Source organism: Rosa chinensis, chromosome 7 (assembly GCF_002994745.2).
Source record: "Rosa chinensis cultivar Old Blush chromosome 7, RchiOBHm-V2, whole genome shotgun sequence".
Lineage (NCBI taxonomy): Eukaryota > Viridiplantae > Streptophyta > Magnoliopsida > Rosales > Rosaceae > Rosa > Rosa chinensis.
The window spans coordinates 28,044,678-28,061,526 of record NC_037094.1 but is presented as its reverse complement, the minus strand read 5'-3'; the positions used below and the strand labels follow the sequence as shown (position 1 = coordinate 28,061,526).

The 16,849-nt window shown below is 37.1% G+C and overlaps 1 protein-coding gene and 2 long non-coding RNA genes across 7 annotated transcripts; 1 reads left to right on the top strand and 2 right to left on the bottom strand.

Moving 5' to 3' along the window:
• The first annotated feature begins 481 nt into the window (after positions 1-481).
• LOC112180980 lies at positions 482-3,518 on the top strand. 5 transcript variants are annotated; one of them, XR_005802953.1, is made up of 4 exons: positions 482-885; positions 1,056-1,181; positions 1,892-2,795; positions 3,185-3,518. It is a non-coding gene; the product is annotated as an uncharacterized LOC112180980 (long non-coding RNA). The 5 variants fall into 5 exon arrangements; XR_005802952.1 differs by having other exon boundaries at positions 1,892-2,802; XR_005802949.1 differs by lacking the exon at positions 1,892-2,795.
• A 1,205-nt stretch (positions 3,519-4,723) lies between these two features.
• LOC112180173 lies at positions 4,724-7,251 on the bottom strand. Its single transcript, XR_002928136.2, has 5 exons — positions 6,728-7,251; positions 6,311-6,412; positions 5,980-6,022; positions 5,532-5,651; positions 4,724-5,032 (listed from the first exon to the last, which is right to left on the bottom strand). It is a non-coding gene; the product is annotated as an uncharacterized LOC112180173 (long non-coding RNA).
• Positions 7,252-12,933: 5,682 nt separating this feature from the next.
• LOC112177729 ((-)-germacrene D synthase) lies at positions 12,934-16,648 on the bottom strand. The gene is made up of 7 exons (XM_040509908.1): positions 16,485-16,648; positions 16,119-16,389; positions 14,771-15,158; positions 14,441-14,659; positions 13,915-14,053; positions 13,434-13,688; positions 12,934-13,270 (listed from the first exon to the last, which is right to left on the bottom strand). The coding sequence occupies exons 1-7, from the start codon at positions 16,614-16,616 to the stop codon at positions 12,977-12,979; spliced, it is 1,698 nt and encodes a 565-aa protein (XP_040365842.1). The 5' UTR covers positions 16,617-16,648; the 3' UTR covers positions 12,934-12,976.
• Positions 16,649-16,849: the final 201 nt, after the last annotated feature.

The window sequence follows — 16,849 nt, the reverse complement described above, 5'->3', positions numbered from 1 at the left end:
TATAAATATCTCCGAGAATATCTCTAATTCAAAACTCTATTATAACTAGGTCAAGTAACCTAGAGTTTGGGCCAGACACAATATTCTGAATTTACTTGAACATTTAATTTTTGACTTTTCTAATTAGGTCTATTTACCCTAATCCTAGGGTCATTTATTCCACTTACCCCATTAAGTTTTTTTAATTCCCCTTACTCATAAAGACTCTAATAAGGTCTTCCCTAATACCCAATTAAGTTTATTATTATTATTATTATTATTATTATTATCAGAGGTTATCCCAGGTTATTCTTATTATTATTCTTATTAAGGGAAATGATGGAAAAGGTCACATTACAGTGTGAAATGATAAAAATGTCACCTAGTTTCCCACTTGATAAAATGGTCCATCATGAATTGTCAGTAATATTAATTTAGTCCTTACTAATAATGAAGTGATGTTAAAAAAGGTCAGTTTTTAATTTTTTTGATTCCGATTATGCCCTTTTAAGCTATAAGCTTTGTGAGAGAATCTTCATATCTAATTCCTCCTAATCTTTCCTCTCTGTTAATCTCATTGCATTATCTTCTTCACTTTCCTCAGGTTGAACCAGATGTTGGAGATAAAATTCCTCATAGAAAAAAATTCACGGTCTTTTTCACTCTCACTCTCTCGAGATCTCAAACAATTTTGATCGGTTTCTTCCTCCATGATCCGCTGAAACACGTCGCCGTCGGCGAGAATGGAAGGAATCTAACGTCTCCGGCGACGATGCCTTCGCCGTGATCTGCAACAAGTATGACCGATACGGCATCGACAAGTAGAAGGACTCTAATGTCTCCGGCGACGATGCCTTCGCTCGCCTCTACTCTGCCGTCGAGTTCGACATTGAAGCTGCTCTTCAGGTTCAGTCTGTTTCTCAGTTTCTTTCTGATTCAAACTGTGTGTTTCAGAGCGATGAAATCTCTTTGAGAGTTCAGAATTTCGAATCTCTTTGAAATTGACTAGAATTTTAGTTATGATTTGGTCCTATTTTTCAAATTGAGATTGAATTTTGAGTAATTTTGATCTGCAGAAAGCGGAGCTTGCATCAAAAGAGAAAAGTAGGGCATTTGCAGTTGCTCTGAATGCGGTGATTCGTCGGACCAAGGCTCGATTGCTTAAAGAGGTTCCCAAGTTGCAGAGATTGGCTGTAAAGAAGGTTGGCCTCCACTGTTTGAATCAATTCTATTATCGTGCTTCTTAGTAATTATGCATTTTCATAAAACTGTTTGAGAAATTGATGTTTAGTGTGCTACATTCTAAAACTGAAAATTGAAAGATGATTGCACTCGGATACGGTGTTTTAGTACTCGATAGTAAATTGAAGTGGAAGAACATGTGTAGTTGAGTTGTCAATTTTGCCTGTTTGGTATAGAATTCTTGATTGCATAGGGTTTGTGCAGTGAGGTTTATAAATGCTACTATTTGCTCACAGGTTAAAGGGCTTTCATCTGAAGAGTTTGCTGCTCGTAATGAGTTGGTTGTAAGGCTTGTTTACAGAAAAAGACATAACTGGAAGAAACCACAATTTTGCTTGGGAAAAAAAAAAAAAGCCTATGTAGAATTGAATTGATTGACAACAGGTCAATCTGTTTCCCCTCTTAAAAATGATGCCTCTTGGAAACAATCTTGTAAATTGAAATGTAAAGGCCGTCTCCAATGGATTTTTGTGTCATTCTTTACTTCTCATTCAGTTTTGAGCATTTCTATGTGCTGAGATTAAGGTTGGTGTAGTTTAGTTGGAATGAAGTTGGAAGCAAGCAGATTTTTGAGCTTGTGTGTTTGGTCTCTGAGGTTTTTGCCTTGTTGGGTTTTGCGGTTGTTCTTGAATTTTGTGCTACAGAAGTTGTGTGTGTTTTTTTGTTGCAGTGAGTATTGTTTCCCTTCATATTGTTGAATAAGGGACCTCACTTATTCTGAGCAAAAATTATTGAACCAGGAAGGAATGAAGAATTAAAACTGGACTCCTGTAATTAATAATGGAAGATGTTTGAACCATCTATATGGTGTAAAATCTTGTAAATACTGTAGAAAATGCTTGAAGGTATAAGTAGAGCCTTGTTCATCAACCCAATGGGTTGTGGATGGCTGGTTGGTGGGAGCGACCTCTCTGTTTGTTTATGTTTATTAGAATTGGTTTATCTTTATGTTAAATTTGGTTGTTCTTCCACATTTTTTCTACAGATTCATAGAAGAAAGGTACGGGCATGGCAAATGAATATACATATGCCTATTTGATTTCTCCGCTTGTATGCATCACATATCTACATCCTGCTAATTAGCTCATGAATGGTGTGGCCTTCAATTTCTGATGGTCTCCATAGGAAATGGAATTTGTGAAATAACCTACCATGTTACCTACTCTGAAATAGATATATTATATATGAAAATCATGCTATAGCCGGCTATTTGGTAAGAAAGAAAACCTGAATATTCTTAGGCTACTTTTTTGCAGAAAACTCTTACTATGCGTATTTAAAGTGTCAAGTCATTTAAGTGATTAAATTAGGGGATTTCTGTGCGAGACTTGTCTCTTTCTGTAATACAGTTTCTGTTTGCCAGAGTACAAAATATTTGGTGAAAGGCAATGATACCCTAGATGGGACGCCAGTTGTATCTATGAATTATGACTCGAATTGGTATTAGCTTACATTTCTTGACATTCATCGACATTCAAATGTGATCTATCTGGATAGCAGTTTAATATTTGAACTGTTCTGTGGGTTAGCAGGTGTCCCCCAGATGTTGTGTTACTAAAAAGAAATATGCACGAGTGAGTGGTATATATCTTATGATCTCTCATGCCTCCTTGTAGTTCTGTTTGAAGTTGAGTCAAGATCTGCACATGTTTAGGAAGAAGTTTGAGTTACAAAGTTTTGAGTCAATGCCTCATTTTAGTTTACTCTTTTACCTTTCTTTTCACTCATTTATTAAATGTTTTGACTTGCCGCCTTTGTTCTTGTTTTAGAAAAAAGTTGAATGCTAACTTAGTCTTTGCAGTGCTACATACACAGCCTTCTGTAGTTGGAACCTGGAAACTAATACTAGGGTGACTATAAGGGAATTGAGGGCTAACTGTGTGAATAGTATGATTTGCTACTAGTAGAAAATGATGTTCAGTTAGGCTTGGGTTACACTAAAATGCTCGTCATTCTTTTGCAGATGGTATATGTCAGAAATTGCTCGAGCTGAAACCAAGAATGCCTCGTGGAATTTTTTGTATAAATTTTATGATGCACAAGTTGTTCTTTATCATTCAGGAGTACAACAAGATGTTGAAGCCAAGCCATGTGTCCCAATAGTTTATTAATAGATAAAATGTTGTTTTTCTTTACTGACTATAGAGCTCAATTTTGCATCTGGGTTTCTGTTTACTTTTCTCTACTTATCGTGCTTGCTTTTCATGGCAGATGTATTCTCCACAGAGCAATGCTTGCTCGCACAGCTAGTCTTTCTTATTTAATTATTTTATGATAGTTATGCGACTGTCAAAATACATGACTTGGACCTTGGATCATGCTCATTTGATCAGTTTGTAATAGAAATACCAGCTGATGTATTTGTTTTTGATAGTATACCAAACAACTGTCATCGCAACTTGGCTAGTGACATGATCAGTGACTTTATCGATGACTTGAGGTTAACAATAACTTGGCCAGTAACATAGCCAGTGACATGGCCAGAAACTTGGCCAAGAATTGACAGCGACATGACTAGGAATTAACAGTGACATGTTAATCACATGTCACTAACCAAGTAACTGACCATGTCACTAACCAAGTAACTGTCAGTAGCCAAGTCACAAGTTAATAGTCAAGTCACTGTTAATCACATGTCACTAACCAAGTAACTGACCATGTCACTAACCAAGTAACTGTCAGTAGCTAAGTCACAAGTTAATAGCCAAGTCACTGTTAATCACATGTCACTGACCAAGTAACTGACCATGTCACTGACCATGTAACTGACCATGTCACTAACAAAGTAACTGTCAGAAGCCAAGTCACTGTTAATCACATGTCACTAACCAAGTAACTGACCATGTCACTAATTAATCAAGTAACTGTCAGTAGCCAAGTCACAAGTTAATAGTCAAGTCACTGTTAATCACATGTCACTAACTATGTAACTGACCATGTCACTAACCAAGTAACTGTCAGTAGCCAAGTCACAAGTTAATAGCCAAGTCACTATTAATCACATAGCCAATGACTTGAGGTTAACAATAACTTGGGCAGTGACCTCACTAACTAGGGACTTGATCTGGTCAGTGACTTGGCCAAAGATTAACAGTGACTTAGCCAATGACTTGGCTAGTAATTGACAGTGACATGGTCAGTGACTTGAGATTAACACTGATAGTGACATGCAATGTGACTTGGCTAGTAACTTAATTAGTGAAGTCATGACTGTGACATGGCTAGTAACTTGGCCAGTGACTTGGGCTTAAAAGTGACCTCATTAACTAGGAACCTGACCTGGCCAGTGGCTTAGTCAGTGACATGAGTATAAGTATCTAACAGTGACATGATCAAGTTACTAGCCACTGACATGCAATGTGACTTGGCCAGTAACTTGACATGTGTATTAAATATATAACAGGACCTGGCCTAGATGTGATTTCATAATAAGAATACTAAACGTTATGTGCTATAGGAGCAATAATTTAACAAAACACTCAATCCCACAAGTCATGATCGCTAACATAATGAGCATCAAGACCATTTTTTTTTTTTGGATAAAATAAGAAAACACCAGTAATTTGTTATTTGATACAAATTACAAGCCTAAAATGATAATGTGCAAGGGGCTCTAAATGTCACCTCCCTCGGTACAAATGGTTATGGCTGATAGAATTTCATCTGTAAATATGAAATATAAAATGTATAGAACAACCACCCTTACTAGACCTGATGCCTAGTATCTAATACTATTCAACACTGTTAACACCAAGAGTTCTTCCTCTGCGCTATCTTGAGATAGTTGAGAGAGAAACTCCACAGCAGTTCCCTGCATATCCAACAACAAACTGATATCAACCGGGGCTATAAGTCTGTATTGATACAATTTCACAAAACGGTTGATTTGATTAGAGAAGTTTAAGGTCCAAAAATCCTTTCAAGGAAACCTTTGCTTCCTTAACCCAAAAAACAAAAACAATTTGGCTCCAATCAAATGGGTGTCTATAGAAACTTACAAAAGCCAACAATTTAGAACAACAAAGAACAAGAACCCTAAACAAGGTTCTGAATCTTCTAATCACTTAAAGGGCATGCAACCAGAATAACTCATCAAGCAACTAAGACATAAAGCTATATAACTACAACAAGTAAGCAGATGCAAGTCCAGGAAAGTATGCACCAAACCAAATAGAAACTTAGTGAAGCAATGTAGATTTTATTTATTTTATTTTTTGGGGTAAAAGGATCCTATGATCTTTTGCAATTGGAACTAATGAATCCCTAGTATAAACAAGCACAAATTATAATACATGAGAATCAGTAACTACCTAATTCAACATCATGTGCAACTCATCCCTTGCCTCAACAACCCGATCCCTGTCATTGCGATCAACCACAAAAATAAGACCTTGAGTGTTCTGGAAGTAGTGCCTCCACAATGGACGGATCTGTATTTGGAAGGAACTATATCACTCACTGGTTATGCATATATAGATGTGTAGACCAAAACTCCTCTTAAGATGATGAGACACCGTACAACAAAGAATGGCCTCCCAGTTCTAACTTTTAAATGTAAACAAATGATATAAAACTTTATCATCATATCCCCCATCAATTGCACAGCCTTTTAGAAGATCTTTAAAAAAAAAAAAAAAAAATTCATGTTTATCAAAGCAAGTGTCAATAAATTTCCACTAATTATAATGGCTACACAATCATAATGTAATCTTTATCTATGCGCATGCAACGAGACACATGCAGAGAGTGAGCAGTTACCTTGTCCTAACCCCCTACATCCCACAAAGTGAAGCTAATGTTCCTGTATTCCACAGTCTCAACGTTAAATCATGTAAACAACCACTCTCACAATTAAACAAAACATAACAATACTCTGATCCACATAATGCCACAAAAGCGAAACTATTCGCCATCTCTACAATAACACATAATAGTCTTAACATAGCACAACGAAAGTAAAACTTGCACAAATTTCCACCTAACAGCAAAACTGACCCGAAAAATTGAGTCAAAGCATATCGGTTTCGATCACTGATGAATATTTGATGAAATTGTTATACACAACAAAAACTAGGGATTTAGGGCTCACTGATGGTAGGGATGGTGGTGACGATTTCTCCGAGCTTGAAGAAAGGATAAGAAGCACTCCCAGATTACTGATAATGCTCAGACTGCAAAGTCCCTTCTAACACTAGCAATTCAAACGATCATAAGCACCGATATTAAAGACCAAAATCTAACACCAGCAATACAAATGCAACATTGCTATGAGAAACATCCAATGCGCGAAATAAAAAAACATGGAATATGAATAACTCGAGATGCACGAAGCCATAATCAAAGAACTTGATGCTAAAAGAAAACAAAAATGACTACTCCACAGTATACTTAAACGCTTCATATCAGTAATCTTCTACCTAAAATTCGATCTACATGGATCAAATCCATTGTATACGCAAATTGAATTATTGAGAAAACAAGTGCAATAACGAAAGCGCGGAAGCACCTTTGGAGGTCCAGCACTAATCGGAGGGTTTGGAGGAGAGGAGATCGGAGGGGAGATCGAGCTTATAGTGACGAAGGAGATGGATCGCGGCGGCTGCGACGACGAGGATTCTTAAGCTGCTAGTGGTGCGTGAGGTCGCAGTGTACAAAATCCCGCCGTGGTCGACATCCGGCGGGTATAATTGTGGCGAGTGGCTCAAGTTCGACAAGATCCGGATCGTAATCAAAATGGAGAGAGAAGCTCCGATCAAAATCGATTCAAGCTTTCTGATTAAAAGAGAGAGAAAATTTGAGCTCAAAAATGAAAAGCTCAAAAACGAAACCAAACCTGAGGAACTCCCCGAAGCAACTCCCGGAAATACGCGCCGCCGCTACCAAATCTCTCCAAATCCACAGAGCCGATTCAAAGCTCCCGCTCCGGCGAAGAACGCAGTAACGACGTCGTAGGGGACCAGACGTACTAGACGCCATGGGGGGGGGAGGGAGGGAGGGAGGGAGGGAGGGAGGGAGGGAGGGAGAGAGAGAGAGAGAGAGAGAGAGAGAGAGAGAGAGAGAGAGAGAGAGAGATTTTGGTAAGGGTTGAGTCCGAATGGATTCAGATAGGCTTGGGTAACGGCAAGGGAAAAGAGAATCTCCAGTGGCGGCTTTGGTAATTAAACTTAACTTTAGTGGTGGGTTGTTAATAGATAATCTTAATTATCATAGGGACATTTGTGGTGATTGAATTATCATAAGGTACTTTAAAATGACCTCTTTTATCATTGTCCCTTCTTATTATTATTATTCTTATTCTTCTTATTATTATTCTTCTTATTATTCTTCTTCTTATTATTATTCTTCTTATTCTTCTTATTATTAATCTTCTTATTATTCTTCTTCTTATTATTCTTCTTATTCTTATTATTATTCTTCTTCTTATTATTCTTCTTATTATTCTTCTTCTTATTCTTCTTATTATTAATCTTCTTCTTATTATTCTTCTTATTATTATTCTTCTTATTATTATTCGTCTTCTTATTATTCTTCTTATTATTATTCTTCTTATTCTTATTATTATTCTTCTTCTTATTATTCTTCTTCTTATTCTTCTTATTATTATTCTTCTTATTATTATTCTTCTTATTCTTCTTCTTCTTATTATTCTTCTTATTCTTCTTATTATTATTCTTCTTATTATTCTTCTTCTTCTTATTATTCTTCTTATTATTCTACTTCTTCTTATTCTTCTTAATTTTTATTATTCTTATTATTCTTCTTATTATTATTCTTCTTATTCTCATTATTATTCTTCTTCTTATTATTCTTCTTATTATTCTTCTTATTATTATTCTTCTTATTATTTTTCTTCTTATTATTCTTCTTATTCTTCTTATTATTATTCTTCTTCTTATTATTCTTCTTCTTATTATTCTTCTTATTATTCTCGTAGTTGACTATCATTTTTTAAAGAAAGGTTTTCATCTGGTTGAAAGGGTTTGAGTATAGGCTAATTGATATCTTTATTTTTTCCTTTTGGGTCTGGTCTAGGTTCAGACCTAACTAATGTTTCTATACGATCTAATTGGGTTCCTACTGTATCTAAATATTGGTTTGTAAAATTGTTTTGTTCCATTAGTTTTTGAATATCATCTTTTGTTGCTTCTTTTTGTCTATCTAGCGCATTTTGCATTTTGTACGGAGAAGCAATAATTGTTTCTTTTCTTATTGGAATTTTTATTTCTTCCATTGGTGGTCTCTTAGCTTCTAGGGTTTTCCTATCTGCTAGAGTCCAAGTTTTTGTAACTTTGTTTGTTACATTAATTTTCTTGTTAGAATTATTTTCAGTTTTGGACAAGTCAAAGTACCAATCAAAGAAATAAACATTTAATTTGTGTTTGTTCATAAAAGCATAGTATTCTTCTTGAATTTGGTCTCTTTCTTGTTTGTCAAAGATTGCAAAGAAGGCTTTACGTTTGGAACTATTTTGCTCAGAATAAAAGTCTTTCCTTAGGTACTCTTTGTCAATTTCAAAGGGTTTTAATATTGTAAAAATTTGAGGATCTCTAATTTCTTCTGCAGCCATTGAGGATTGAGTTGGCGAAGCTTGTCTAGTTTCTTGTTCTTCTACGGTATAGAAGGGTCTTGGTATTGTAGAGGATTCATCTAAATTTCTTAAATTAAGGTTTCTGAGATTTCTTTCATTGTCATGTAAGGTTGGGGTTGATCGGGTAGATCTATTTGAGCTTGAAAATTGTCTGCAGAGCAAATTGTTTCCTGAACTACTTAATGCAAAGCGTATATTTACACTTCCATCAGCATTTTGGGAAATATAATCTACTTGATGGCTTTCTATGGGTTTTGGAGGAACTGCTTCATCAAGTTTCCACTCAGATGGTAGCTCGATGTCAGTCCACTTTATCATTTTGGGTATGACAATATTTGACTTTCTCATATCTGTTTCTAATAAAAGAGTTTGACCTTTGGGATCTGTAGATTTTGTTTTTGCACTTAACAGAGTGTTCATTACTCTGTAGTGAATTCGGTAAATGACAGCCAAGGGTTGTTCACCTGGAGACATGTCATAACCATGTGTTTTGACATTTAGGGTTAAAGCTTTTAAAAGTCCTGGATCATTAAGTGACACAGGAAAGTTTGGAAAACATTCAAAGTGAATAGGTCCATTGCATAAACTTGATTCTACTAGTCCTAAAATTGAGTCTTCAAAGTTTCTGTGTCTATAATCACGTAGAGCAACAAAAACAGAGGCTTTGAGACCATTTCTGGTCAAGGGTTGAATTCCTACTTGTACTGCACCTATATGCAAATACTTGTAGTCTTTCTTTTTGTGTTCTGCTAAAGCTTTTTGAGTAAACATTTGAATAATTTGATGGTCAGAACCTACTTCAATAGTTTGTTCTTGTGTCTTAATTGAATATAAAGTTTTGAAGTCAAAAGTGCCTATTTTGTATATTTCACTGTAGCTTTTCTTGGGTAATTTCCAATTTCCTACAATTTCAGTTAAGCTATGAGAAGACCACTCCTCACAGTTTAGCATTGTATCTGAAATACTACTCGATTCAGAAGTCATCGGGATTTAAGAGATTTTAGAGGGAGATTGACTTAATTCTTAGGCTGAGGTCTTTGATGGGGCACCCAAGCTTACCAACGGTTTCACTGCGCCTCTCTGCGACTTACTACCGGGAACGCAAGTTGCTACTTCCTCAAAGGACAACCTCCTAAGGTTTGGGTCTCTCTCTCACTAACTTCCCTCTCGGCCTTTTGGCTCTGATACCAGAGATGTATCCCAGGGTACAGGTGCAAAGCTGGATTTGGGGCCATTCTCAAAAAGGAAATTTTAGCTATAGTGCTATGTATCACAAAGTTTCAAGATGATCTTTTAAACAAAAGGTTTTTACTTCGCATTGATTGCAAAGCAGCAAAATCAGTTTTAGAAAAAGATGTTCAAAACCTTGCCTCTAAACAGATTTTTGCAAGATGGCAAGCAATACTTCTTCTTCTTCTTCTTCTTCTTCTTATTATTATTATTATTTTATACTATTTTACTCTCACTCTTTTGTTACATAGAGAGAGAGAGAGAGAGAGAGAAGTCATAGGAGACTTTACCGGATTCTCGTCACGAGCAACCGGATTCCCGTCACCGCCCACTAGACTACTCTGAAAACCTTATAGGAGGTCCCTTAAGAGGTCGTTGGAGATCTCATAGGTCGCCGGAAAGGCTAACTGCCCTCAAATAGACCTTTATTGCCCCCCAACAAACCTCTATTGTAAGTATACTCCTACAACACAAGTAACTAAACTGTTGTACAATTTAGTGGCATCTAGGGTACAATTTAGAGCCAAATTTGAGTCCATCTAGGAGGGAAATCAGCCGCAACTTTTTTTTTTATTCACACAACAGATTATTCTTGTAACCGTTGTGCAATGACCTTCTAGATAAAAACTTCAAAATTTTAACCACTTTATACAACGTAAGTCTACTAAACATGTTGTCTGATGCACTTTCCTTCATCACACAACACTTTTTTTTTTTCGTTGTGCAAAAAGTGTAGTATGTTAAGGTTTTTGGTGTACTGCCTAATTTTGAATTAGGGTTGACCGCTAGTTTGACTAGGCCAGGGCTGCATGTTGTTAGGCTGGGTCCCATTTCTGAAAAGGCAAACACTGTGGGCTTTGTTGCTGGGCCTGTTTCTGTTGATTTACACACCAATTCGGCTTTGGGTGTAAGAACAAAGCAATTCAAACCTAGTTTGATGATTATACCTTGGGAATTCACCTTGGTGAATTGGTAGATGTGTCGGTTTCTATAGGGCCAACTCCAAAGAAAAGATGGTCGTCCTCCGGCATAGGAGAAAGAAGAAGGTGATATTACAAGTGAGGATATAATCTCCAACTCGAAAGTGAAGGAGCTGACTATTGTTTAATTTTTCTGATTAGGGTTTTAAGCCTGTACGAGGGTACGTGATTAAGTTTCTATGAGTTTTTTTATTACGTTTCTAGTCTCTTGCTAGTACCACAATTGCGTGATTGGCAAGTGAGAGCTAATTCAATGATTTCATTTCTTTCCTTAGGAGGCGAAGCTTTGTTACTTTTGGATAGGCTTACTAAAACTTGAGCTTCCTAACGATTTTAATTAGTTTGCTTTAGGTTGGATAGATTTTGCCGGATTTTCTTGCTGGGATTCTTATATAAGGTTTTGTAAGTTATGGCTAATTGGTTGTTGATTATTGAATTAGAAGTTCTATTATAAAAAAAAAATAAAAAAGAATATACGTACAATACACATACACACCAATAGCCCTTAAGCACCGGCTGAGTATCTATTTTAATTCTATCCCAAAGGGACTCGACCTCGGAGGAGTCTTTTTTTTTTTTTTTAAAAGGTTTAGAATTCAACCTACCTTAGAGACTTATTCAGCTATTCACACGTCTGTGCACATTATTTAACGATGAATTAATAAGAAAACACCGTGGAGGGAGATAAAACCAAATCCTCCATAAATAAGTACAATGATCCTTAATGAACACAACCCAAAAAAACTCGGAGGAAAACCTAGAGAAAACCTAGAGAGACAAGTTGCCGTCCGTGCCTGTCCAGCTACGCCTCGGCGCTGACGATGGCTTCTGGCCTCATCGGCGATCGTCGAGTGCGGCCGAATGGGTTGTCGGGGTGAGTGAGCGACGATTGGGGCTGAATGGGCTCCTTCTGCCATGGTTTTGGCTGGCGGCAGTGTCGACACAGGCAGAGGGTTCGCGGCAGATGGTGGAACCTGATCGGATTCGTTCGGATCTCGCCGCATTCACCGGGTTTGTGGCTGGGCTTCGTATCTGTGCTGGTGGTTTCTATGGTTTGATCCATTCGGATCTTGCCATAAAATCATTAGAGTTTGGAATGATCTCAGTGCTTACAGCGGAGGACGGCGAAGAGCAGGTATGGACTGGCTTCGGTGCATGCAGTGGAGGGCGGTTTGAGGTGATGTTCGACGTTGTGACTTCGCCGGAGGTCTGGATCTGCAAGCGGCTGCTTGACGGGTTTGGAAGCAAGTTGGTGTTGGTTGGCCTGTCTGTGCAGCACATGTCGTGGGCCAGGCTCAATGGCTGGAGCTCTTAGGCCCTAATCCGGTGGTGGGCCTGATCTGGGCCTGATGTATCTTGGGCCTGGGGTTTTACTCTGGGTTCAAGATGTTTTATTTTATATTTTAATTTTTTTAGTTACTATTATGTTTTCTTGCTTTGGGAACCCTAGGTTTGTTTTACTCTCTAATTTTGTTAGGGAACTACGCACTTTCGTGTCTCTAGCAAATCCTCTAGAGTAGTAACAACGGAGGATTCTCGAGCCAAGGGCAAAAGGAAGCTTTTGGTTCCCGGGTCTCCTTGCCTAGTACTTGAAATTTAGTCCTTTACTATTTGTTTCTTAGTTCTCTCTAGTTGTACACCAATTGAGGTCTCTAGGCGACTAGGTTTACTTTTCAAAGAGAGGCTTTGTAGTGAGGATTTGATCTCTGGTATGTAGGATCATTAAGTGAGCGCATGTGTTAGCAGTGAGGTCACATGTCCTTTGTCCGGTAGCTTATATTTGGTGTAAGACAGCATTCGATGTACGTGCCTTCTGGCCATGGATAATTGAATGAAATTTTCTCCTTTCCTCAAAAAAAAAAAAAAAGTACAATGATCCTTAAGCACAAAGGGACTCGGCCGCGGGGGAGTCCTTATTCGTCATAACATGGAGAACAAAGTCCAATGCTGATATAACCTATATTGAAATAGGTTCGACAAGCAGAGAAGTTATATGATCCTTAAGCCCAACTCCATCAGTATAAGCATCTTCTTCCTTATATACAACATCAGCTACGCGTAAAAAATTAAGAATCAGCAACAGCAGTGGCCTAGGGACAATAGCGATAGGGTGGAGCAATCCTTCGTTTACATCCTTCCATGCATCATTCACTTGTTTAATTAGTTCGATCACCGCTTCTTTTTCTGTAGCACAGTATTCTTTCATGTAGCATTCCACAGCTGAGGGAACATGTCCTCTCTTTTGCTCAAACTGCACACATGTTTTACATATAAAGTAAATTACAAACTGCATCTGGATCAGAGAAGACATCTGCAAAAGTGACATTTTACGGATCCCCATTCTCTTGTATGCGTAATTCAATGACTAGAACCATTCAATTCCTATTAACTTAGTATTATGCATGTATTTGTACCTCATGGCTTCGGATGTCATCTAAGAGTCTCCCAATTGTTGTTGAAGCCTTTACAAATTTAGGGTCACTGGATAACCAGTCCAATGAGTCTCTTGTAACAATATCACCGGGTATTGTAACAATAAATGTGATTTCTATCAGAGACATGGTGGATGTAGCAAGTGCCAATGACATATATTCATCAAGGGTTTTCGGTGTGTAACTTTGGTGGAACCATTTGGCTTCCTCGAAATAAGATCTAACTTGAATTTTCATCTGATTATCAGAGACCAAAATAGAAAATCATTCTCTAGTTACTCTCCATACTTACTTATAGATGAAAAGCATGTATTGCAATCAAACATTAAGTCACACACACACACACACACACACACACACACACACATATTTATAATCATTGCCCGCCCGCATGGCTTTCTGGACTTAAACCATTAATTAATATTATATTAGTCAGCTCTCGCTGAGAATTTATGAGACTTACTGCTTCTATTGCATAGTTGATACGATATGAGTTTCCCTCCTTTGCAAGCTCGGCTTCAATGTCAGTGTAGACATTTAACAATGCTTGATAGATAACTTTCATATAGTCAGGCAGTGAATCCATGACAGAGATATCCCACCTAATTGTTTATATAAATCAAAATTACTATATTGAGAACAAAGTTACTACATTCGTTTACACTATTTACATGTAGTTAAATCAAAATTACAATATTGACAACAAATTTGTTCAAAAATTTGTAATAAGGTCGTAGGTGGTGTAATTACTATTAATTGAACTAAGATTACAGAAAATAGGACTCAAGTTACCACAATGACAACAAATTTGTTGTCACATTTGTAAATGTGAGTATGACATACTGGTATGTACTATAGAACTTTCCACAACATAGATGTCAATCTAGAATATTGTTGCAATAATTTTTGAAATAAAAGAGGATAATATATAACTGAAAGTCAACCTTTAATGAAAAACAATAAGGCAGCTACTAGTATTCGTTTTATACCTCTCAACAGCTTCAGTAAAGACCTTTAGTTCTTCAGGTGTGCCATACACATCGTAAGTGTCATCAAGCACAGATATTAAGCCAAGAACTTTGCATAATGCTGTCCTCCCAAAATGATACTTAGGCTCAAAGTAAACTCCCATAGACCAAAAGTAAAGCTCTACTATCCTGTCCCTAGCAAAAGGTAGTTTGTTTACAAAGTCCAACTCCTTCCACCACCTGAACCAATAAATAATACCTAACAATTTATTAGGTACGTGCATAGATCGATATAATTAAATTAGCACCAATTTTCAGTATATATAGATCGAGTAATGGGAGTTGATTGACCTTGTGATGTTACTTAGTTCTTTTTGATGGATTCGCTGCAATTGATTGAAATCCAACTTTGCAAAAGTCAAAAGACTATCACTGAAATACGAAGTGTTTAGTTCCTGGTAGCTAGAGAGGTAATGCCTTGCTTCTATCCTTGGGTTTCCCTTCCAGAGTGGTTGATATAAGGCATGAGCTACTTGTTTTAAAAGCGGGGGGCTTACACGGCCGTGTGGTGCCATTGCAAACTCAAGATGAGTGGTGGTGAAGGACAATGCTCGATCTAGTATATCCTCTCCATGTGTCCTTAGATATGTTGCTTCGTACAAACTTTGTAGTCCTACTACGTCAGCGACGCATGATTCCTTAAATTTTCCATCAACATCGATGAACTTGTTGAACATGTCTGCTTAATTCACCAACCAAGGGAAGAAATAAGAGAAAATAATCTAATGTTAAATACATAGAACAATAGAATATATAACAAACAGTCAATGATATTTGGCTCATTCGACATTTTGGTTTCCAACATTTTAAAACTATGACATTAGTACCTCAAAAATTATTCTCCAATGTAATTTAAGTATCATCCGTCAATAACACTGTTAGATCCTCCTTTTTGTCAAAGACATTTTCGTCTTGTCATCTCTCTCCGCCACATGCTCTCTCTCTCTCTCTCCCTGCCAAAAACCCATCATCGGCAGAAACCCAAACTCAAACTCATCACATGAAGCCACGCTGCAAAACAGCCCACTTCTTTATCCGAGTACAGTTTCTCTACAATTAATTCCGAGTACAGTTTCTTTTCATATGGGTTTATATACTTCTAATGGATCATATTGCTATTAGGAAATGACATGCATAAATTGTAGGAATTGGATTTTAGGGCTTTTTGCTGGTTTCTTTTGCTCCAAAGCTGTTTGCTTTATCAATGATTTACCAGTACGTGCAGAACCAACTGCAGTTACATAGAAATGAAGTACAGCTATTAGGTAATTTCTTTTATGCACCGATGGACAACGTTATAAGTGACCCAACACTTATTAGATAATCTCAGTTCTTGATATTTATAGTTATCTTTTTTTTAATAACCAAATATTGTATTTATTGTTATCCAGCCGTCCATTCATGTTGGTGCATAAGTATGTCAGTGCTCTGAATCCTCCCCTGGTGTTATTAATAGAGAGTACTAAAACTATGTCGGGAATTAATTTTGAGGTACTATTGTGAGAGTTTTAGAATGTTGAGAACCAAAGTGTGGAATGACTCAAATTTTGGGAACTGTTTGTGACATTTATTCTGTAAAAAAATTGAAAATATGATCGATCATAAGACCAATACAACTGATAGAGACAAGACTACTTACTGCATGAAACCTTAAATCCTTGTTGCCGGAGCAACCGAAAACGTAGAGCAACCGTGTGAAGGTCATCATCATCGTCATAATAAGAAGAGTACTGGTTGTAATTTTGCTGCAAAAGTTGGTAAATCTCATTCTCAAAATGGTAGGATACCCCCAAGCGCTGAATGTAATCAATCAATTCTAATCTTTGTGAAGGCGGAGAACTCATTAGCACCCTCTTCACTTCTTCCTTCAGTTCTTGGATACTTTGGTTGGCTTCAATATCCATAGTTTCCTATGTAGATGAAAATTTTGAAGGGGGTAAGATAAATATGACATGTATATGTGCATGGTACTGCAAAGTACTTCAAAAATAACTAATACAGGTACCATAGATGCATATGCCAGAAAATAATCGCCCCAAATGCTGGGAGAAAAATTAGCTGAACGTCGATCAACATCAGGAGTACTACTGGCATTTTTGGTTTGAGCTTGAGATGCTGAAACTAACTGAGGATCCATTATAGGGAAGCACTCGAGCGATTTAATGCTGAATCTTTGATATAGAGGCTAGCTGGTGTGAGTTGAATAACAGTGGTGCCTTGATATTTATAGTGAAACAGCTTGCTAATTGAATTTGGCGGGTTTTCCATAATTTTTCGCCAGACTAATAACGATGAAATCGTTATTTCCTCGCTAATTGCTTCTTTTCACGAGGAAATAGTTTATCATAAAACACGGGCTTTTAGTGAGGA

Coding starts and splice junctions, on each gene's coding strand:
- LOC112177729 (XM_040509908.1), bottom strand. CDS start 16,616: ATGGATCCTCAGTTAGTTTCAGCATCTCAAGCTCAAACCAAAAATGCC. Junction 15,159..16,118: donor AGGATTTAAGGTTTCATGCA/GTAAGTAGTCTT, acceptor TGAATTAAGCAG/ACATGTTCAACAAGTTCATC. Junction 14,054..14,440: donor TTTACTGAAGCTGTTGAGAG/GTATAAAACGAA, acceptor ATAAACAATTAG/GTGGGATATCTCTGTCATGG.